The sequence below is a fragment of the Notamacropus eugenii genome, chromosome 2, assembly GCF_028372415.1.
Source record: "Notamacropus eugenii isolate mMacEug1 chromosome 2, mMacEug1.pri_v2, whole genome shotgun sequence".
Lineage (NCBI taxonomy): Eukaryota > Metazoa > Chordata > Mammalia > Diprotodontia > Macropodidae > Notamacropus > Notamacropus eugenii.
The window spans coordinates 8,628,715-8,653,589 of NC_092873.1; the positions used below are offsets into that span (position 1 = coordinate 8,628,715).

The 24,875-nt window shown below is 36.2% G+C and overlaps 1 protein-coding gene across 1 annotated transcript in view; it reads right to left on the minus strand.

Annotated features, from left to right (window-relative positions):
* Window positions 1-2,047: 2,047 nt before the first annotated feature.
* The window catches only part of LOC140522471 (uncharacterized), an 83,087-nt gene continuing 60,259 nt past the window's right edge, over window positions 2,048-24,875 (minus strand). The window contains exons 22-26 of the mRNA XM_072637904.1: window positions 20,538-21,344; window positions 15,990-16,784; window positions 11,443-12,237; window positions 8,774-8,923; window positions 2,048-2,322 (exon numbers count right to left, since the gene is read on the minus strand). Coding sequence (XP_072494005.1) covers window positions 2,206-2,322; window positions 8,774-8,923; window positions 11,443-12,237; window positions 15,990-16,784; window positions 20,538-21,344 — 2,664 coding nt within the window. The 3' untranslated portion in view covers window positions 2,048-2,205. The remainder of the gene's footprint in view (window positions 2,323-8,773; window positions 8,924-11,442; window positions 12,238-15,989; window positions 16,785-20,537; window positions 21,345-24,875) is intronic.

The window sequence follows — 24,875 nt, forward strand, 5'->3', positions numbered from 1 at the left end:
TAGGAGTTTCTCTTTTTGGATCTCTTTCAGGCGGTGTTCTGTGGATTCCTTGAATATTTATTTTGCCCTCTGATTCTAGAATCTCAGGGCAGTTTTCCTTGATAATTTCATGAAGGATGATGTCTAGGCTCTTCTTTTGATCATGGCTTTCAGGTAGTCCCATAATTTTTAAATTGTCTCTCCTGGATCTATTTTCCAGGTCTGTTGTTTTTCCAACGAGATATTTCACATTATCTTCCATTTTTCCATTCTTCTCTCTTTGTTCTGTGATTTCTTGGTTTTGCATAAAGTCATTAGCCTCCATCTGTGCCATTCTAATTTTGAAAGAACTATTTTCTTCAGTGAGCTTTTGAATCTCCTTTTCCATTTGGCTAATTCTGCTTTTGAAAGCATTCTTCTCCTCATTGGCTTTTTGAACCTCTTTTGCCAATTGAGTTAGGCTAGTTTTTAAGGTGTTAATTTCTTCAACATTTTTTTGGGTCTCCCTTAGCAGGGAGCTGATCTGCTGTTCATGCTTTGACTTCATGTCTCTCATTTCTCTTCCCAGCTTTTCCTCCACCTCTCTAACTTGATTTTCAAAATTCTTTTTGAGCTCTTCCATGGCCTGAGCCCATTGGGTGGGCTGGGACACAGAAGCCTTGATTTCTGTGTCTTTGCCTGATGGTAAGCATTGTTCTTCCTCATCAGAAAGGAAGGGAGGAAATGCCTGTTCGCCAAGAAAGTAACCTTCTATAGTCTTATTTCTTTTCCCTTTTCTGGGCATTTTCCCAGCCAGTGACTTGACCTCTGAATATTTTCCTCACACCCACCTCACCTCCTGATCCTCCCAGCCCGTGTTTGTGGTCTGAGATTCAAATGCTGCTTCCAGCCTCAGGGCTTTTGGCGGGGGCAGGGCTGCTATTCAGTATGAGATTATGATCTGGTGCTGAGATCGGGGCAGGGCCACCTCTCAGGCTCAGTTCCCTCAGGGGGTTTATGCGCAGACCTTCCGCAATGGATTCAAGCTCCCGCCCGCTTGGGGAGCCCCTGTCTGCAGCCGCCTCTCAGCTTCTACCTCCCGGGGGGGGGCCTGAATTATGGGGGCACCCCACTCCCCTCTCGACCCGCCAAAGAGACTCTCTCACCCACCCCTGTCACCTGTGGGTGGAGGGACTTGTGCGGCCGCTGGAGATCCAGTCCCTGAAGCCTGCTTGGATCTGTTTCTCTCGGTGCCGCAGCCGTGGCCGCAGCAGGTCTGGGCTGGGCTTTGTGTCTGCAGCGCGACGGACCTTTTGCGAGAGGTTTGCAGATCCCTCTGTGGGTGGAGGGACCCGCGTGGCCGCTGGAGATCCTGTCTGTGAAGCCTGCTCGCATCTTTTCCTCTCGGTGCCGCGGCCGCGGCAGGGCTGCACTCAGCTCCCAGTCCCGGCGCCCAGTCCGCAGCGCGAAGGACCCCCCGCGAGAGGTTTGCAGGTCTCTCTGGAACAGAAATCTCCCTCGCTCCAATGTTCTGTGGCCTCTGGGTGCGGAATTTGCCGTGAGTTACTTCCCTGTAGCCATTCTATGGGTTGTGGGTTCAGAGCTATGTGTATGTGCGTCTTTCTACTCCGCCATCTTGGCTCCGCCCCCTCATTTCGACCATTTTAAAGCACTTAATACATTCTCATTTGCACAGCTTATTTGGGTCCCTACATTACCTCTTTGAATAGCCTACAATCACTCACTGTCAAAGCAGGGACTGCACATTAGTAATCGACCCCTGCCAGTCCAGGACCAGCACAGTATTTTATATACAATCGATGTTTGATAATACTTTTTGACTGAATGACAATTGAACAAATTAGGTAAATAATGAAGGAAATAAATTAGGATGGAAAACATAGAGATTTACCATAGAGAAGCATTTGTGTCCAGAAATAGTATACTGAACAAGCGACTGTCAAATGCTGTATAGTATCATTCCACCAAACATACTTTCAGGTACAGGTGCTATGCAGCATTTTACTATAGCTCCAGAGATGCAGGACAGAAGGTTTATTTGTCAGCGGTAAGTTAGTGAAGAAAATGAAAGTGAAAAAAAAAAAAAACCCTTTGTTCACTTAGAATCATCCATGGTGGAATTCTATAAGTGTTAATATACAAAATGAATTTGTACTCAGTATTTAACAAAATAGTGAAGTCCTTGCTTACTTTATGTTTCCTTTGAAAGGCCTGCCAAAAGGGGTCTTACCGATTTAAATCTTCCTCTAATTCATCATTTCTCTTCATTTGTCGTTCTAGAGAATCTTCCAGACATTGCTTCCACTCATTGAGTCTCGTGAATTTTTCCCTTTCAATACGAAGCTTTAAAAAAATTTTACAATGAAAAATATCACAATTGAACTGGCATTTCTCAAAGGGATTCTCTTCATTAACTCTAGCTCCAATTGTAAATATCAATTTAAGCATAGATTGTTGAACCAAAACAAATATGGAAAGATTTGAAAATGATTGATCTTCCTTGACATGACATACATTTCCCGTGATTTCACTACAAACTATTTCTTTTCTTTTGAAATTTAAATCAATGAAAGTTCTGATTTGATTCAATATAGGTATTACTTTTACCAACAATATTCATAAATTTAGGAATGGTTGAAAGGAATAGGAATGAATAGAAAGTGGGCCAAGTTTCCCAACACACCACACCTTGGAGGAACATTGGCCTTTCCTACTTCTCTAGAACCCATGATAATTATCCGTTCAGCTCCACTTCCCCTTTGTGTTGGCACACCTGCCCCATGTTCCAATCATTCCTATGTTGAAATGACAATGTATGTCTTTGTAAGTAAGGGTGTAAAACAGTTCTGCTAATCTCTTTGTACTGAAATAAGAGAGATGCAACGTGAGTAAATTGACGTTTTCTTTTTCTCCTTGAGTGGTTATCTGTTGTTCCCGATTATGAGCCAGGTGCTCTTTACTCTCTTGCAAAGGAAGACAGAAGTCTGCTCATTGTGGTGAATACCGCATTTCTCCTCTTTGCTTCCACATTTCTCCAATGAATGATTACCACAGCTGCAATTTCTTCATTTCCTATTTCCATTTCATTCATCTATTTATCTGTAACTCTTCCCTTATTTATTTTCTATTTATCTGTGACTTAATTGGTATAGGAAATTCCCAGTCATAACGTTTATAACGTATCAGTACAAATAGGCCCTGCCCTCAACCGACATCTCAGAATCTGCAACTCTCAGAGTTTTACTGAATAACTTAGGGCACCAAAATTATACAAAACTGGCCCAGGTTCATGAAGCCATTTATGTCAACATTGGGATTTCAACCTACGCTTACGTCTGAGGCAAGATCTCTATTCCTAAAATATAGTGCCTTTCTTCATTGCCATAAAATCAGTTATTCCCTCCTTACTAGTCTACTACAACTGCATTCTCAAGAGGTAGAAGTCATACTGGTATCCAAAAACTTTTCTTCTTAGTCTCTGACTTCACTGAAACATAGATCCTCTTTCTCTTCTGTGATTGGTAATTTATTTTCCCTATAAATTATCCTTTCACCCTGTTTCTCTTTCCTCTTCTATCTCATGGAGACCCCTTTGGTCCTGGATCATGACTTCAAGCCGAGGATCAAAGAGTGAGGGAGGTGAGCATTTAATCCCACCTTCTCATTTTACAAAGGAGGAAGCAATCACACTGGTGTTAAATCAGTTGCATACAGTTTAATTAAAAACAAAAGGGCTACTGGGTCTTTCTGTTCTAATTTTGCCCCCACACCAATCTTTCCTACAAAATGCTAAGCCAAGTACTATCAAACATCGTTGTGATCATGTTACTGCCTTACTCAGCAACATGTACAGGAACTTCTATGGGCTATCAGATTGAGGCTTAAATTCTCCGTCTTTTTTTCTCTTATCTCTCACTTCATCACATTTTTCCAACTTTTAATTCTAATTGCTCTACGGCTCCCCTCCTCACACTCCTATGCTTTTTGTATTTTCCTATCGCTCCCTATCCTACTGATCCATCACTTTCTTAGCCTATTGGACTCCATTGCTCTCCTATCCTGCTGATCCCTTCCCAAATCTCGAAGGCAACTCAAAGTTCTCACTTTTCTTCAATGCTTTCCTTACTATTTTGCTGCAATGATCCTTGCCTTCACTGCATTCTTTGAGATTTTTGTCTGCAGCATTCAGTGAATATGCTATTGGGGTAAGTGCCTACATTGAGAATCACCTCTCATTTTAGTTCTTTATTATTTCAGTGTCTACTGGTGATATATTGTATAGGGACCTAGCAGGAATTCACTAAATATTTTCAGGATAATCAACTGCACTATACTCATTTAGAACTATAAACAGAGCAAAAATGGACAAGTCATGAGTTAGTACAGATTTTTTATAAATGAAGAATCCAAGGTTTGAGAGAGAAAAACATTCATAAAAACAAGTTGTATGCCAAGAGACTGAGCCAGGACGTAAAATTTTGAAAGTTCACCCTCCTATATATGCTATCAATAATGTATATACATATATACAGATGTATAGATGTGTGTACGCATATATAAAATTCAGATATTTGGCAATTTTTCTTCCACTAGAGTTGCTACTTCAGCAAATTTGCACTGGGAACTTCTTGTGTTAAAAATAGGGGTGGATAATACCATCTGTTCTAACCTCCACCTCTAGTGATCTCTCCTTTTCATAAATACTTACGTTTACCATTCACTTAGTAGTTGTTTATATGCTACGTTGTATTAAACATGAAATTCCTTTATTTGGCATTGGTATGCTAGAGAGACTGAAAATTCTTCAAGGAGAAAATGCATGTCTTATACATAGCTTTTGCTACCTGCTCAGAACCTCTCATAGTGGAATTCACATAATGAATATTCACTAGTTAATGAGGTAAATTTTGAACAAGGAAGAAATTGTAATTTGACTGAATTTTTACAGAGCAAAAACTTGGATGATCTGGGAAATTAGACTAGAAATGGGTGCTAGTTTGCCCTGAATACCATTTACATGAGGCAATTTGTACTGACAAAGAGGGACTCTAACTTATTTCTTCCTTACGTTACTTTCAAGGGCTCAGTCCACACCTAGTTTCTGGACTGGAGCCTAAAACCAAAAGGTTTGGAAGGGTAATATTTTAATCGATGTGTTCCACAAATAATGTGAGAGAAATGAAGAGAATGAGGGATAGGGGAGTTAATTGGGGAAAAAAAAGTTGTTTCACTCTCGTACTGGTTTCTGAAACCTAGAAAAATGTCTCAAGCGTCAAATGCCAGAGTAAAGAAGTTTTTCTAAGAATGAGATTGGACCTTGTAATAATTTCATAGCTAAGGGAAGTATACTGAAATTAACGAGGTTAAAAGAACGCTTTTGGAAAATTAGGAGGTGGATACGAAAATGGGGGAGGCAGTGGTTATTTGTATGAAAATGACAATGGTCTTTTGTTTTCAGTGTAGCGAAACTAGCATTTAGTCAGTGTCTAATGTGTGCAAGGAACAAAGGCCATAAAGTTGAGTGATTTGCAATTATGATCTCATTTGATTCGCACAACAACCCTGGGAGGTAGGTGCTATTATCAACCCCATTTCATGTTTGAGAATACTGAAAAGATCAAGTGACTTGCCTAAGATCACACAGAGAGCATCTGAGGCTATATCTGTAATAAGATCTTTCTCAGCCCAGACTCAAGATTTTATCCATAATTGCTGAAAATCCCCTTCAAGCTGAGAAACATCTCATCATACAAAATTCTCTTTTTGATCACTTTGCCTTAGATTTCCCTTGATTTACCACTTATGATGGGTACTAGTTTGAAAATATGTTTGAGGAATGTCAGAAATATCCACTTCTAAACAGGCATAATGATGAATAGCACACATAACTACATATAAATATGGGAAAGCAAATGAAACAGGAGAAAGGCATTTGACACTAATAATGGAAACCCGTTAGGGGAATTTGACTGTGTTGCTATTCTATGCGTAACCTCCCCTTCACTGTAATAATTTCTAATAATAATAACAACAATAATTTTTTTTTTTTACTGAATTTATATGTGGCCATTGCAGGCTCTGGGAAATCGAAAATATATAAAAAACCAGAATAGACAAACTCAAGGTGCTTTCGTACAAATATTACCTTGAGTCAATTTTCATTTTCACTACATTTTCAGCCTAGGCAAAGCCAAGAAATGAACATATAGTTTTGTCCTTCTTGTTCTTCCACTAGTAATACTACTATTATTACCAGTACCACTACTACTTCTACTAGAAGTACTACTACCAAATCTATTACAACTACTACTACTACTTTTGCTACTACAATAATAACAATTACTCTACTGCCAACATCCTGTGAAAAGGAATTTCTATGGAAAATAAGGAAGCATGAATACTCCCTGTCCTCAAGGAACTCCATTATAATTGGGTAAAAAACAATGAGATAAAGCAATTGATTTTTTGATAAGAAATGCGATCACCATAGGACAATCCATATGTAATTAAATACCAGATTTTGTGGTATCAGATGAAAAGTGTATTTGAGGAGATTCAGGAATCAACAGGGGTGAAAAGCCCAAAAAGCATTATGGCAAAAGAATCATACTTTTGTAATTCAAAAACATCTTGAATGTGAAGAGTAGAAAGGTTTTGAATAGGTAGCACAGATGAGGAAGTGTAACTAAACAAGAAGAGTAACTAAACAAGATGGAGGTATGGAGGTGGAAATCCACAAGGTGAGATCAGATTGATTAAGTTAGGGAATATTAATGAAAGCATTCATCTAATTACTTCAACTCCAATTTATCCTTTCCATGTACAATTTCTGTATGTACAAAATGTGAAGAAATAGCATTTTCTTGTTATTCAAGGAGTAGTTTGAACAGAAAGAAACAAAGAATTTGTACTTGACAGTGCTGTTTGGGGGATTAAATGAGAAAATGAAGGTCAAGGTGTTTCTAAAAATCAAGTATGATAGAAATGATTGAGCTATTATTGGTCGTGGGAGAAACACCTCTTCTCTTTGCATAAGGACAGATAAACCAAATAGTCAACCACAGAAAGAGTGAATATAAGTATTAAAATTTACGTGTACAGATTTTGGAAGTTGTAGATGTAATTCTAAGTCAACGGAAATTACAGACACAGTGTTCAGAAAATTGACAAAACTGGTAAAATGAGAAAGCAGCAATTCCCCAAACCACTAGGTAGTAGCTAAGAAAGAGAAGGGTAGAGAAGTGGAATGGGCTAGGTACTCAAGAGATAGCAGGCAAAGAATATAGCAGTCTCTGGGTTGATAAACTCAAGGACCCCTACCTTCTGGGATAAGAACTCACTGTTCGAGAAAATTGCTGGGAAAACTGGATAACAATGTCGTGGAAACTAAGCATAGACCAATTCCTGACACCATTCACAAGAATGAATGGGTACATGATCTAGGGATAAAGATTGATACCACAGACAAGGTGAAGGAGGAAGGAATAGTGTATTTATCAGATTTATGGAGAAGGGAAGAGTTTTTGACTAAAGGAAAGACAGTAAGCATTATGAAGGGAAAGGTGAATAATTGTGATTGCATTAAGCTGAAAAGTTTTTGCACAAGCAGACCCAATGCAATCAAGATTCGGAGGGATGTAGTACATTGTAGTTAATGTTGGGGATAAAGGCCTCATTGATAGAGTATATAGAGAACTGAGTCAAATGTACCAGAATACAAGTCATTCCCCAATTGATAAATGGTAAAAGGATATGAACAAACAATTTTCAGAGGAAGAAATTAAAGATACCTATAATCATAGAAGAAATGCTCTCGACCACTTTTGATGAGAGACATGCAAATCAAAACAACTCTGAGGTACCACAACACACCTATTAGACTGGCAAACATGACAGAACAGGAAAATGATAAATGTTGGAGAGGATGTGGGAGAGTTGGAACACTAATTCATTGTTTGTGGAGCTGTGAGCTCATCCAACCATTCTGGAGAGCGCTTTGGAACTATGCTGAAAGGGCTACAAAAATGTGCATACCCCTTCACCCAGGAATATACAGCAATATGACTGTATTCCCAAGAGATAATAAAAATGAGAAAGGGCCCCACATGTACAAAAATATTTATAGCATCACTCTTTGTAGTGGCCAAAAACTGAAAATCAAGGGGGTGCCCATCAATTGGGGAATGGCTGAAGACATTATGGTATATGAATATCATGGAATACTATTGCACTATAAGAAATGATGAGCAAGATGACTTCAGAGAAGCCTGGAAATATTTACATGGTTTGATGCTGAGCAAGAGGAGCAGCACCAGCAGAACTTTGTGCACAGCAACCACCAAAGTGTGCAAGAGCTTTTTCTGGTAGACTTCGATAGTCACAGAAAAAAAAAAATTCCTAATGATGCCCTAAGGCAAAATGCTTTCCACATACAGGGAAAGAACTATCGAATTCAATCGCAGAATTTAACAGATCATTTCTGTATGTGTGTGAGTGTGTGTGTGTGTGTGTGTGTGTGTGTGTGTTATATTTTGGTTTGTTATATGATTTCTCCCATTTATTTTAGTTCCTCTACACAGCATGACTATAGTGAAAATGTACTCAGTAGGAATGTATATGTAGATTCTATATAGAAGTGTATGGCTCTTGGGGTGGGAAAAAAATCTAAGTTTTGTCGTAGTGATTGGAGAATATTAAAACTAAATATATTGCTTAAAAATGTGAAATGTCACACTGAATATACTTTCCACTCATTTGTTTCCAGAACAAATTACTGATCTTTTTGCATACGTACTTGACTTTTGGTTTCATCTACTTCCTTCTTTAGTTTTTCCTTATCTTCATAATCAATTTCATTAAATGATGTGACTTGTTGTGAAACTCCTGTCAGGAACTGATAATTGCAGGAAACAGGTGATTCTCGCTGAAGATTTCTTACTCTAGCCTGACAGAAATATGTCCAAATTACTAATATTACAGATTTCATAAAGCAACATTAGCTCGTGTAAAATAAATATAAATTTAAAATTCAAATCAAAAGTCTATATAATTTTGCATGCAACTTAATTTCTTCAGTATATTCATAATTATCAACGATTGAAAGACAGAAATCTCTTAGGGATTAAGAAAACAACCTCATTTTGCAGGTGAGAAAAACTAAACTCCAAAGAGGTTTAATGAGTAACCAAGGTCCTAAAGGTAGACGTTTAGAGAGAAAAGGATTGAAACTTGGCTCCTGGGGCAGCAAAGTTGTTTGGATTATACCACTCAACTTCCATTTAGCACGGAGCAAATGAGATCTCCCTCAGAAGACTCCTCAGAAATTACTACAGTCAGCCTGCTTTCCCCATTATGTCTTAATTGACAAGAATGAGACCACCTCCAAAGCTATCTAGGGACTAAAACATTTTACGTGAAATTCCCATGCAAAGTAAAGGAAACAGGAGGGAAGAATGTACACTTTTTTATACTTGGTAGAAAACTTAAAGGTTTCCCATTCCATTTTTCGGAAAAGTTGACTACCTTATTTCTGTGTGCCAGTCCGTAGAAGAAAGACATCTACAAGAAAAGGTTGTGCTTTCTTTCCTCTCATGGTTTACGCTGGAGAGTGAACATCGGCACTGATATGCTTGTCAGGCTTGGTAAAAGCACTTCACATGCCCAAAGCCAAAATGTCAACAACAAATGTGGCCGCTAGGTACTATTCACATCTTCAACAGTCTTTGCTTAGCCTGCGAGGAAGTTGCTTACTCTATTCAGATAGGAGTTACACTCCTGGTTTCAGTGAATGGAGAAAAAAGAGGAAACTCTGGAAAATATGCCAGTTCTCCACGCTATGTGTACATAGCATGTTAGAAGTACAGAGTTTTGGACATACAGACGTATTCATCCGTTCACATATATGTATATGTAGATATCCACACAGAAAAACACAACCGTATGTGTATAGAATGATATACTGCAACAATTCCTCTCCTTTTTCACTACAGAGCAAGGGGAATTATTGAATAAATTATGAAAACCAAATGAAGCCAAAAATCAAAAGAAGCCAAATGTTTTTTTCTAATTAGACAAGATGAAGTACTTTGTAAAAGTAAATTTTAGTAGAGTCTCATCAAATTTTTTGAAGAAAACATAAGGCTAAAAGAAGACAATGTAAAGTTCAGAGAGTAAAATTGGCACAATTCACTGAATTTCTACAAGTAAACTATATTCTATTATGGAATGACTAGATAAAATTTTAAATTTTTTAGATGAAATCATTACCCAGGACAATACATGGTAGAATTCACCCTCATTGCATATATGAAAAATCACAGATAATGAGATCTGCTATTAGACTGTATAAATTATTCATATTAAGGAACTAAAATGAGTGATTCCAGAACCGGCAACTTTGGAAACTGAGCAAGACTTGTTAGTCCAACCACAAAAAAAAAAAAAAAAAAAAAAAAACAGAGATGAAAAAATAGTGGAGTACAATTAAAAAATAAGATTAGTAACTGAAAAATTAACGCTTAATGAAGAATCATAATGTTTCTGAATAGAAGCACTGTCCTAAATTTCAAAGAAAAGTAGTGGCTCGACTACGGAATTTCACTACAACTAGAATCCAATCGTTAATGTTTCAAAAATTAGTTCAAAAGTGTCTAAATTGAAACTAGTTAGACAGATGAGTATGTTTAAATTTTAATGAAACTCGTAAAGAGAATATTGCACAGTTATCTCATAAGAGATTTCATACTTGAAATGTAATATTGTTCCTAGCATTATGTTGGAAGACTTTTCTTAAGTTGCAGCATTTGAAAAAATTTGTTCCATTTCAATGTTGAAATGGAATAATAGAAAAATTAATGAAATAAAAATTTATCTTTATTTAGACACTAGAGATTTCCTATACAAATATTTATTAAGCCAAATGTCATGGACAACATAATTTCTTGAAGCAAAACGTGTTGTTACGTAAAAGAAGAATTTGTAAATTATTTTTATACTTATAGCTTTTATACTATTATTTTATATTTAAAATTGCTTTCAATTGTTTGCTTTATTACTTATATTGTATTACAGTACATTTTATTTTCATTTTTGTATTCATTTGATCTTAAAAGTTATTATATTACTTGTTCTGTTTATCATATCGTGGATTCTCACTCTCAATTCTTATATATCAGAATTTGTACAATGAAAGATAATAGCATCACCAGCCTGTCGAATATTCAAATTCCTAAGATATCTTGATAAAAATTAACTTGAATTTCATTTCAAAAAGACTAAAACTTATCCAAGTAAAATACTTCAAGAGCGAACCCTCTTGCGGCCTTCTCATTTTCATATTTCCACGTTTGCTCTCTTAAGTGGTTCCATTCACTCATTAACTAATACTTTATTGCTCTCTTCTACTATAAGAGCTTGTTTATCAATATCAGCATAAGCTTTATTGAAGAGATCAATAAATTGCACCTGGGCATCACGAATTTGCTTTTCATGAAATATGATTTTCTTCTGTGTGTCTTCAAGCTCTTGCTGCAGCACCGTATTTTCACTCTGGATTTGGCCTAATCTTTCCTGGAGAGATTCATTTTCCAAACTGTATCTGTTGACTTTTTCCTTTAACACTTGATTTGTTTCTTCAAGTTCCTTTGCCTTCTCTTCAGCATGGTTCAGTTCTCGCTGCGTGTTTTCTACAATGTATGTCTTTTCTGTGAGGGATTCCTGGACATGGTCTAGCTCATTTTCTAAACTCTTGGCTCTACTTTCAACCTTAGAGAGTTTTTCAGAAAGGACAGCGTTATCCTCTCTTAGACTCAACCAATCACGGTTTAGTTTGTCCTTTAAATGAAGCCACTCATCTCTTTCCCCCTCAAAGGAATCCTCAAGGGCTAATTTTGATAACTCATATTCGCGACCAACTTCAATCAACCTGGACGCGTATGATGCCCTATCGTCCTGTAGTTTTTCAATGTTTTGTTCTGCATTCTGCAGTTTAGAGTTCAGCGTGGCATTCTCAGCTTTCAGAACGTTTACTCGTCGACGGCACTGAAATCCAATTTTTCGTAACGCTTCTCTGTTCCATTGTAATTCCTGTTGAAGCTCCTCAATCATTTCTTTCAAAGCTTCAGTTTCTTCTGTGTGGTGCTTTCTGGTGTGCTGATAGTTAATTTTTACTGTGTGTAATTCCACTTGGTGCATGGCACCATACTCCGCGATTTCCTTTGTTTTCTGCAGGTATTTTTCCTTTTCATTCCTAAGAGAAACCTAAACATAAGAAAAAGAAAAAAAATTTTATTCAAAATAAAATTATTTATTGTGATATTTCCATAAAAATTCAAAATAGACACCAAGGGTCCCAGAAGCATAGTGTATTCAGAGAAAAGCTAACTGAGGGAGTTTCACCTATTTCCTATTTCTGTCAATTTGAGCAAAGAACAGGACTTAAAACTACATCGTCAATCGGAAGATTTGGAACGCGTTTTTGAACCGACAAAGCTCTCTGTCTTTCAAGATATTTGATTTCCTTTTCTCCATGCATTTTATCTCACACTGATGATTCTATTTCAGACATTTCAAGGTCTTTGGAAAGTACTTTCAATACATGATCTCACCTAAAATTTGCACAACCTTTATGAGGGAAATATTTATATTTATTTATATTGCTAACTGTGGAACAGAAGTGGAGTTCACGCATTTGAAACTATAGATTATTAGAGCAAAAAGGGACACTACGGATGAGTTAGTACATCATTTTATAATTCAAGAACCAGAAGCCTAACGACAGAAAACCATTTGCTGAAAGTCGTGTGGATGGCAATGGACTGAAGCAGAACACAAAATCTTGGAAAAGTCCCCCTTAGATTGACAGTTTTACCAGATTTCAGACATATAATTATATGAACACACGCACACGTGTGTGTAATTACGTATGTGTACATGTATATTTTTGTGTGTACATATACACATCCACGCAGGAACAGATATATCAATATAAATAAATATATAAATGTACATACATATGTATAAATATATATACATGCATATTTACACATATATATGTATAATACGTAGGTATTCAGCAATTGTTCTTCCACTAGGGCTGCTAACTCAACCAATTTGCATCGAGTAATGTTTGCATTAATAAAAACATGAATGGATTAATACCATCTGCTCTAATTTCCACCTGTACTGATATCTTCTTTCATAAATACTTACAGGAATATCGTTCCCTTAGTAGTTGTTTAAATTCCACTTTGTGTTATAAATGAACTTTCTCTCTTTTGTATTGACTTCCCAGAGAGAGTGAAAATTCTTCAAGGAGACAGTGCATGTCTCACACACAGTCTTTGTATCCTTCTCAGGGCCTATCACAGTGTTTACGTAATTATTATTCTCTAATTGATGAAATAACGTTTGAACAAGGGAGAAACTGTAATTTCACTGAAATCTTCCGTAGTGAAAACTTGCACTATCAGGGAAATTACACAAGACATGGTGCCAGTTTGGCCAGAATGCCCATTAACTGACATACCTCTTCCTACCAAAGATGGATTCTAAATTACTGCTTCCTTGCTGTAACTTCCAGGAGTCAGTTCACACCTAGTTCCTTGACTGCATCCTGACGCAAAAAGCTTTTGACGGTTAATATTTTAATCCAAGTCTTCCAGAAAGAAGGTGAGGGAAAGGAAGAAAAGAAGCGATAAGGGAGCTACTTGGGAAACAAAACTTATTTCATTCCAGTGCTGATTTCTGACACCTTGAAAAATTTCTCAAGAATACAAATTCAAAAGAAAAGTAATTTTCAGAAGAATGAGACTGGAACTCATAATAGTTTCTTAACTAAGCCAAGTCTACTGAAATTAGCCAGGTTAAGAAAAGTCTTTTGCAATATTTGGAGATGCTTATCAAAATTTGGGAGGTAGTATTATTTGTATAAAATGGACAATGATCTTTATGTCCTTGGAGCAGGGAAACTGATATTTCTTAAGTATCTAATATGTGCCAAGAACAAAGGCCATAACCTTAAGAGAATTACAATAATTATCTCATTTGATTCTTCCAACAACACTGGGAAGTATGTGCTATTATAATTCCCATTTTGTGGCTAAGGAAAGGGAGAAGAATTAAGTGACTTGCCTAGGATCACACAGACAGAATCTGTGGACACATCTGAAGTCAGATCTTTCTAACCCCACACACAATTTTCTATCCCTAATTCCCCCAACATACGTCTAAGTGGAGAAATATCTCATCATCCAAAGTTCTTTTTTTTGCTAGCTTTGGAAGAGATACGTACTTACTATGCAATTTATGATGACTACTAGGGTGAAATTTGTTTTCAAGAGTATCCGAAATACCTCTTACTATAGATTGTGACTTCTACAATAATGAATCCATACCTAAATACTTGGAAATGTGGGAAAGCAACTGACAATGGAGAAAGGTATTTGCTAGCATTAAAGGGAACAGGTTAGAAGAATTTGACTGTCATGCTATTGTACGCTTAACTGTACCTTCATTTTAATAATTTCTAAGAATAATAAGAGTAACTAAAAAATAATTTTGTATTCAATTTCTTCTTTGCTCTTTGGGGTCTGGAGCATTCAAAATTTATAAAAATCAGACTAGAACATCTTCAAGTATTTTAGTCCAACCACTTTCAACTGCTGGCAAAATCAACAAATAAACATTTAGTTTCCTTGTTCCTGTTTTCCTACTACTAGGACTACTACTACAAGTACTCCTATCACTAGAACTAGTAGTACTGGAACTTCAACTAGTACCACTTGTACTACAACAATCATAACAATTGCCTCTACTGACGGCGTGCTTTGAAAGCAACGTTCTACCAAGAAAGAATGAAGTATCCATTATCCTGTCCTCAAGAAACTTTATTACAGTTGGGCAAAAAACAGTTAGAAAAAGTAAGAAATAGTTTGTTAACAGATGTGAAAACCATAAAGCAATAAATACTCACTTTCATACCCAATTCGGTATTAGGTAATTAGGTGGTATCAGATGAAAAGTGGATTTCAGGAGATTTAGAAATTCATAGGGGTGAAAAGTCCCAATGGCATTATGGCAAAAATATCGTGCTTTTGGAATGCACAAGCCTGCTGGAGATGAAGAGTAGATAGGTTTTTGATGGGGAGTGCAAATGAGAACGTGTAACTGAGCAAGAAGTGAAGAAGGTATGGAGCTAGAAATGCACACGGTGAGATCAGATTGCTGAAGTTAGAGGATATTAGTGAAATCATCCATCTAATTACTTTAATTCTCAATTGTATTTTGCAGGTACAATTTACATATTTAGGAATTGTGAAGAAACAACCTTTTCCTGTTATTCAAGGAGAAGTTTCAATGGAAGTATACAAATAATTTTTACTTCACAGCATTGTTTGGGGATTAAATGAGAAAATGATGGTAAAGGTCTTTCTAAACATAAAGAATCATAGAAATGATTTAAGCATTATGGGTCCTTGGGAAAACATCTCATTCTTTGTGTATGGACAGATAAACCAAATGGTCAACGACAACATGAGTGAATATTAGTATTGAAATTCATGTGCACAAATTGTTTTATGTTATGATTTTTATTTGTCACATTATTTTCATTTCTTAATTTAATTACTTACTTTTAATTACAGTATATTTAATTATTACTGCATTCGTATTATCTTAAAAATCATGACATTACTTGTTCTATTTATCATATTATGGATTCTCATTCTCAATTCTTACATATCAGCATTTTCCCAATGACAGTTAATAACCTCACCAGCCTGTTGTGAATTGAAATTCCTAAATTATGTTGATTAAAATTAGTTTGACTTTCATTTCGAAAATCTTTATGGTTATCCAAGTATGACATTTAATGATCGAACCCTCTTTCAGCCTTCTCAATTTCATATTTACTCATTTGTTCTCCTAAGTGGTTACATTCACTGATTAACACTTGATTGCTCTTGTTTTTAACTATCAGCATAAACTTTATTGAGGAGATCAAAAAACTGTACCTGGGCATCACTTAGTTGCTTTTCTTGAATCGTGACTTTCTTCTGTGTGTCTTCAAGCTCTTGCTGCAGCACCGTATTTTCACTCTGGATTTGGCCTAATCTTTCTTGGAGAGATGCATTTTCCAAACTGTATCTGTTGACTTTTTCCTTTAACACTTGATTTGTTTCTTCAAGTTCCTTTGCCTTCTCTTCAGCATGGTTCAGTTCTCGCTGCGTGTTTTCTACAATGTATGTCTTTTCTGTGAGGGATTCCTGGACATGGTCTAGCTCATTTTCTAAACTCTTGGCTCTACTTTCAACCTTAGAGAGTTTTTCAGAAAGGACAGCGTTATCCTCTCTTTGACTCCACCAGTCTCGGTTTAGTTTGTCCTTTAAATGAAGCCACTTATCTCTTTCCCTGTCAAAGGAATCCTCAAGGGCTAATTTTGATAACTCATATTCGAGACCAACTTCAATCAACCTGGACGCGTATGATGCCCTATCGTCCTCTAGTTTTTCAATGTTTTGTTCTGCATTCTGCAGTTTAGAGTTCAGCGTGGCATCCTCAGCTTTCAGAACGTGTACTCGTCGACGGCACTGAAATCCAATTTTTCGTAACGCTTCTCTATTCCATTGTAATTCCTGTTGAAGCTCCTCAATCTTTTCTTTCAAAGCTCCAGTTTTTTCTGTTTGGTGCTTTCTGGCGCGCTGATACTTAATTATTACTGTTTGTAATTTCACTTGGAACATGGCACTACACTCTGCGATTTCCTTTGTTTTCTGCAGGTATTTTTCCTTTTCATTCTTAAGAGAAACCTAAACATAAGAAAAAGAAAAAAAATTTTATTCAAAATAAAATTATTTATTGTGATATTTCCATAAAAATTCAAAATAAACACCAAGGGACCAAGAAGCATAGTGTATTCAGAGAAAAGCTAACTGAGGGAGTTTCACCTATTTCCTATTTCTGTCAATTTGAGCAAAGAACAGGACTTAAAACTACATCGTCAATCGGAAGATTTGGAACGCGTTTTTGAACCGACAAAGCTCTCTGTCTTTCAAGATATTTGATTTCCTTTTCTCCATGCATTTTATCTCACACTGATGATTCTATTTCAGACATTTCAAGGTCTTTGGAAAGTACTTTCAATACATGATCTCACCTAAAATTTGCACAACCTTTATGAGGGAAATATTTATATTTATTTATATTGCTAACTGTGGAACAGAAGTGGAGTTCACGCATTTGAAACTATAGATTATTAGAGCAAAAAGGGACACTACGGATGAGTTAGTACATCATTTTATAATTCAAGAACCAGAAGCCTAACGACAGAAAACCATTTGCTGAAAGTCGTGTGGATGGCAATGGACTGAAGCAGAACACAAAATCTTGGAAAAGTCCCCCTTAGATTGACAGTTTTACCAGATTTCAGACATATAATTATATGAACACACGCACACGTGTGTGTAATTACGTATGTGTACATGTATATTTTTGTGTGTACATATACACATCCACGCAGGAACAGATATATCAATATAAATAAATATATAAATGTACATACATATGTATAAATATATATACATGCATATTTACACATATATATGTATAATACGTAGGTATTCAGCAATTGTTCTTCCACTAGGGCTGCTAACTCAACCAATTTGCATCGAGTAATGTTTGCATTAATAAAAACATGAATGGATTAATACCATCTGCTCTAATTTCCACCTGTACTGATATCTTCTTTCATAAATACTTACAGGAATATCGTTCCCTTAGTAGTTGTTTAAATTCCACTTTGTGTTATAAATGAACTTTCTCTCTTTTGTATTGACTTCCCAGAGAGAGTGAAAATTCTTCAAGGAGACAGTGCATGTCTCACACACAGTCTTTGTATCCTTCTCAGGGCCTATCACAGTGTTTACGTAATTATTATTCTCTAATTGATGAAATAACGTTTGAACAAGGGAGAAACTGTAATTTCACTGAAATCTTCCGTAGTGAAAACTTGCACTATCAGGGAAATTACACAAGACATGGTGCCAGTTTGGCCAGAATGCCCATTAACTGACATACCTCTTCCTACCAAAGATGGATTCTAAATTACTGCTTCCTTGCTGTAACTTCCAGGAGTCAGTTCACACCTAGTTCCTTGACTGCATCCTGACGCAAAAAGCTTTTGACGGTTAATATTTTAATCCAAGTCTTCCAGAAAGAAGGTGAGGGAAAGGAAGAAAAGAAGCGATAAGGGAGCTACTTGGGAAACAAAACTTATTTCATTCCAGTGCTGATTTCTGACACCTTGAAAAATTTCTCAAGAATACAAATTCAAAAGAAAAGTAATTTTCAGAAGAATGAGACTGGAACTCATAATAGTTTCTTAACTAAGCCAAGTCTACTGAAATTAGCCAGGTTAAGAAAAGTCTTTTGCAATATTTGGAGATGCTTATCAAAATTTGGGAGGTAGTATTATTTGTATAAAATGGACAATGATCTTTATGTCCTTGGAGCAGGGAAACTAATATTTCTTAAGTATCTAATATGTGCCAAGAACAAAGGCCATAACCTTAAGAGATTTACAATAATTATCTCATTTGATTCTTCCAACAACACTGAGAAGTATGTGCTATTATAATCCCCATTTTGTGGCTAAGGAAAAGGAGAAGAATTAAGTGACTTGCCTAGGATCACACAGACAGAATCTGTGGACACATCTGAAGTCAGATCTTTCTAACCCCACACACAACTTTCTATCCCTAATTCCCCCAACATACGTCTAAGTGGAGAAATATCTCATCATCCAAAGTTCTTTTTTTTTGCTAGCTTTGGAAGAGATACGTACTTACTATGCAATTTATGATGACTACTAGGGTGAAATTTGTTTTCAAGAGTATCCGAAATACCTCTTACTATAGATTGTGACTTCTACAATAATGAATCCATACCTAAATACTTGGAAATGTGGGAAAGCAACTGACAATGGAGAAAGGTATTTGCTAGCATTAAAGGGAACAGGTTAGAAGAATTTGACTGTCATGCTATTGTACGCTTAACTGTACCTTCATTTTAATAATTTCTAAGAATAATAAGAGTAACTAAAAATAATTTTGTATTCAATTTCTTCTTTGCTCTTTGGGGTCTGGAGCATTCAAAATTTATAAAAATCAGACTAGAACATCTTCAAGTATTTTAGTCCAACCACTTTCAACTGCTGGCAAAATCAACAAATAAACATTTAGTTTCCTTGTTCCTGTTTTCCTACTACTAGGACTACTACTACAAGTACTCCTATCACTAGAACTAGTAGTACTGGAACTTCAACTAGTACCACTTGTACTACAACAATCATAACAATTGCCTCTACTGACGGCGTGCTTTGAAAGCAACGTTCTACCAAGAAAGAATGAAGTATCCATTATCCTGTCCTCAAGAAACTTTATTACAGTTGGGCAAAAAACAGTTAGAAAAAGTAAGAAATAGTTTGTTAACAGATGTGAAAACCATAAAGCAATAAATACTCACTTTCATACCCAATTCGGTATTAGGTAATTAGGTGGTATCAGATGAAAAGTGGATTTCAGGAGATTTAGAAATCCATAGGGGTGAAAAGTCCCAATGGCATTATGGCAAAAATATCGTGCTTTTGGAATGCACAAGCCTGCTGGAGATGAAGAGTAGATAGGTTTTTGATGGGGAGTGCAGATGAGAACGTGTAACTGAGCAAGAAATGAAGAAGGTATGGAACTAGAAATGCACACGGTGAGATCAGATTGCTGAAGTTAGAGGATATTAGTGAAATCATCCATCTAATTACTTTAATTCTCAATTGTATTTTGCAGGTACAATTTACATATTTAGAAATTGTGAAGAAACAACCTTTTCCTGTTATTCAAGGAGAAGTTTCAATGGAAGTATACAAATAATTTTTACTTCACAGCATTGTTTGGGGATTAAATGAGAAAATGATGGTAAAGGTCTTTCTAAACATAAAGAATCATAGAAATGATTTAAGCATTATGGGTCCTTGGGAAAACATCTCATTCTTTGTGTATGGACAGATAAACCAAATGGTCAACGACAACATGAGTGAATATTAGTATTTAAATTCATGTGCACAAATTGTTTTTATGTTATGATTTTTATTTATCACATTATTTTCATTTCCTAATTTAATTACTTACTTTTAATTACAGTATATTTAATTATTACTGCATTCGTATTACCTTAAAAATCATGACATTACTTGTTCTATTTATCATATTATGGATTCTCATTCTCAATTCTTACATATCAACATTTTCCCAATGACAGTTAATAACCTCACCAGCCTGTTGTGAATTGAAATTCCTAAATTATGTTGATTAAATTTAGTTTGACTTTCATTTCGAAAATCTTTATGGTTATCCAAGTATGACATTTAATGATCGAACCCTCTTTCAGCCTTCTCAATTTCATATTTACACATTTTTTCTCCTAAGTGGTTACATTCACTGATTAACACTTGATTGCTCTTGTTTTTAACTATCAGCATAAACTTTATTGAGGAGATCAAAAAACTGTACCTGAGCATCACTTAGTTGCTTTTCTTGAATCGTGACTTTCTTCTGTGTGTCTTCAAGCTCTTGCTGCAGCATCGTATTTTCACTCTGGATTTGGCCTAATCTTTCTTGGAGAGAAGCATTTTCCAAACTGTATCTCTTGACTTTTTCCTTTAACATTTGATTTGTTTCTTCAAGTTCCTTTGCCTTCTCTTCAGCATGGTTCAATTCTCTCTGCGTGTTTTCTAAAATGTAAGTCTTTTCTCTGAGGGATTCATGGACATGGCCTAGCTCATTTTCTAAACTCTTGGCGCCACTTTCAGCCTGAGAGAGCTCTTCAGAAAGGAAAGCATGGTTCTCTCTTAAAATAGACAAGTCACTGTTTAACTTGTCCTGTACATGAAGCCACTCATCTCTTGCTTCCTGAAAGGAATGTTCAAGGGCTAGTTTGGACGCCTCACTTTGCTCATAATCGTCAATAACAGACATCAGACGAGACCTGTATGATTCAATTTCGCTCTCTAGTCTCTCTGTGTTTTCTTTTGCATTCTCCAATTGAGAGTTCAGCGCTGCATTTTCAGCTTTCAGAACCTTTACTTGGCCACTGTATTGAAATCGGATTTTTCTTAATGCTTCTCTATTCCACTGCAATTCCTGTTGAAGCTCCTCATTCTTCTCTTTCAAAGCTTCAGTTTCTTCTCTGTGGTGCTTTCTGGTTCGCTGATCCTTAATTTTTACTGTTTTTAATTCCACTTTGTGCATGGCAACTTCATACTGTATGATTTCCTTTTTCTCCTGCAAGTATTCTTCCTTTACATTCCTAACAGGAACCTAAACATAAGAAAAAGAAAAGAAAGTGTTATTCAAAATAAAATGACTTATTCTGATATTTCCTTCAAAATTCAAAGGAAACGCCAAGGGGCCAAGAAGCATAGTGTATTTAGAGAAAAAGTTAACTGAGGGACTTTCACCTCTTTCCCATTTCTATCAATTTGCCGAAAGAATAAGACTGAAAACTGCTTCATCAACCAGAAGATTTGGACACCATTTTTGAACTCACAAAGCTGTCTGTCTCTCGGGAGATTTGGTTTCCTTTTCTGCATACATTCTGTCTCTCACTGATGATTCCATCTGAGACATGTCAAGGTTTATGGAAAGGACTTTCAGTACATCATCTCACCTAAAATTTCCACCACCCTTATGAGGGAAATATTTATATTCCTTCATATTGCTAATTGTGTAACAGAAGTGCAGTTCACGCACGTAAAACTCTAGATTGTTCGAGCAAAAAGGGACACTACTGATGAGTTAGTACATCATTTTACAAAGCAAGAACCAGAAGCCTAAAGACAGAAAATCATTTGTCGAAAGCCATCTGTTTGGCAATGGAATGAAGCAGAACACAAAATCTTGGAAAAGTCACCCGTAGATGCAGAGTTTCAACAAACTTCAGACACATATCTGTAAAAACACACACACACACATATATATATGCGTGTATCTACGTATGTGTACATGTATATTTTTCTGTGTACATATACACATCCACACAGGAACAAATATATCAATATAAATAAATATATAAATATAAATGTACATGTAAATATAGATAGATAGATAGATAGAGAGAGAGAGAGAGAGAGAGAGAGAGAGAGAGAGACAGATAGACAGATAGATAGATAGATATAGATATACAATAGTTAAGTATTTAGCAATTGTTCTTCCAGTAGGGCTGCTAACTCAACCAAATTGCATCAAGTAAGGTTTGCATTAGGAAAAACATGAATGGATCAATACCATCTGCTCTAACGTGCAACTTTAGTGATACCTCCCTTTTATAAATGCTTACTGGAAAATCGTTCACTTCGTAGTTGTTTAAATTCTACCGTTTGTTATAAATGAAGTTTCTCTATTTTGTGTTGACTTCCACAGAGAGTGAAAATTCTTCAAGGAGACAGTGCACGTCTGACACACAGTCTTTTACCCTGCTCAGGATCTATCACAGTGCTGTTCACATAGATAATATTCACTGGCTGATGAAATAACGTTTGAACAAGGAAGAAACTGTAATTTCACTAAATTCTTACATAGTGAAAACTTACACGATCAGGGAAATTACACAAGAAATGGTGCCAGTATGGCCAGAATGCCCATAAAATGACCTACTTCTTGCTGCCAACGATGGACTCTAAGTTACTGCTTCCTTGGTATACCTTCCAGGAGTCAGTTCACACCTAGTTTCTTGACTGCAAACTGAAGCCAAAAGCTTGTGAAGGTTCATATTTTAATCCAAGTCTTCCAGAAAGAAGGTGAGGGAAATGAAGGCAAGAAGTGATAGGGGCGTTAATTGGGAAACAGAACTTATTTCATTCCAGTGCTCATTTCTGACACCTTGAAAAATTTCTCAAGCATGCACATTGAAAAGAAAAGTCATTTTCAGAAGAATGAGATTGGAATTCATAATAGTTTCTTAACTAAGCTAAGTACACTGAAAGTAGCCAGGTTAAGAAAACTCTTTTGCAATATTAGGAGATGTTTATCCAAACGTGGGAGGCAGTATGATTTGTATATAATGGACAATGGTCTTTATGCTTTTGCAGCAGGGAAACTATCATTTGTTCAGTATCCAATATGTGCCAAGAATAAAGGCCATAAATACAACAGATTTACAATAATGATCTCATTTGATTCTCGCAACAGCCCGGAGAAGTATGTACTAGTATTATCCCCATTTTGTGGCTGAGGAAACTGAGAAAAACTAAGTGACTTGCCTAGGATCACACAGATAGAATCTCCGGACACATTTGAAGTCAGATTTTTCTAACCCCAGACCCAAATTTCTATCGCTAATTCCCCCAACATACGTCTAAGTGGAGAACTATCTCATCATCCAAAGTTCTTTTCTTCCCTGCTTTGGCAGAGATACTTACTTACTTTGCAAGTTATGATGACTACCAGGGTGAAATTGCGTTTGGAAGAATCTCAGAAATCTCCCTTAATATACGTTGTGCCTTCCACCATGATGAGTAGCATACAGAAATACATGGAAATGTGGGAAAGCAACTGACAGTGGAGAAAGGTATTTGATAGTATTAAAGGGAAGGGGCTAGAAGAATTTAACTGTCATGCTATTGTACGCTTAACTGCATTTTCATTTTAATAATTTCGAAGAATGATAATAGAAACTGAAATACTTTTGTATTGAATTTGTACTTTTGACGTCTGGGAAATGGAAACTTTGTAAAAAATCAGACTAGAGAAACTCAAAGCACTTTAGGCCAACCATTACCTTAGAACAAATTTAATTTTAGGTAAACTTGCAACTCCTGGGAAAATCAACAGACAACATTGAGTTTCCTTGTTCCTGTTTTTCTACTGCTAGTGCTACCACTACAAGTACTACTATCACTAGAACTACTAGTACTACAACTACTACTAGTACTACTTGTACTGAAAAAATAATAACAATTACTTCTGCTGACAGCATGCTTTGAAAACAACGTTCTGTGGAAAATAACGAAGTCTAAATGATCACGGTCCTCAAGGAAATCTATGATAGTTGGGCAAACAAGAGGTAGAACAAGGAAGTAATAGTTTGTTAACAGATGTGAACAGCATAAAGCAATAAATACCCAATGAGGTCATATCAAATGAAAAGTGGATTTCAGGAGATTCAGAAATCCATATGGGTGAAAAGTCCCAATGGCATTATGGCAAAAGAACCATTCTTTTGGAATGCACAAGCATGCTGGAGGTAAAGAGTCAATATGTTTTTGACGGGTAGTGCAGATGAGGACGTGTAACTGTGCGTAAGCCAGAAGAAGACTGTGAAGAAGGTATGGAACCAGAAATCTACATGGTGAGATCAGATCGATGAAGTTAGAGGATATTAATGAAATCATCCATCTCATTACTTGAATTCTCAATTGCATTTTGCAGGTACAATTTACATATTTAGGAATTGTGAAAAACAACTTTTTCCTGTTGTTCAAGGAGAAGTTTCAACGTAAGTAAACAAGTAATTTCTACTTCACAGTATTGCTTCGGAATTAAAAGAGAAAATAATGGTAAAGGTCTTTCTAAACATAAGGAATCATAGAAATGATTTAGGCATTATGGGTCCTTGGGAAAACACCTCACTCTTTCTGTAAAGACAGATAAACCAAATTGTCAAGGACATCATGAGTGAATATTTCTATTGAAATTCGTGTGCACACATTGTGGAGGTTGTAGGTCTAATTTAATTCGACTTAATTGACAGACAGAGCGTTCAGAAAATTTATACTGTTGACGAGACAAAGGGAAATGTCACACTGCACACAATTTCCATTCATCAGGAACAAATTATTGATCTTTTTGCAT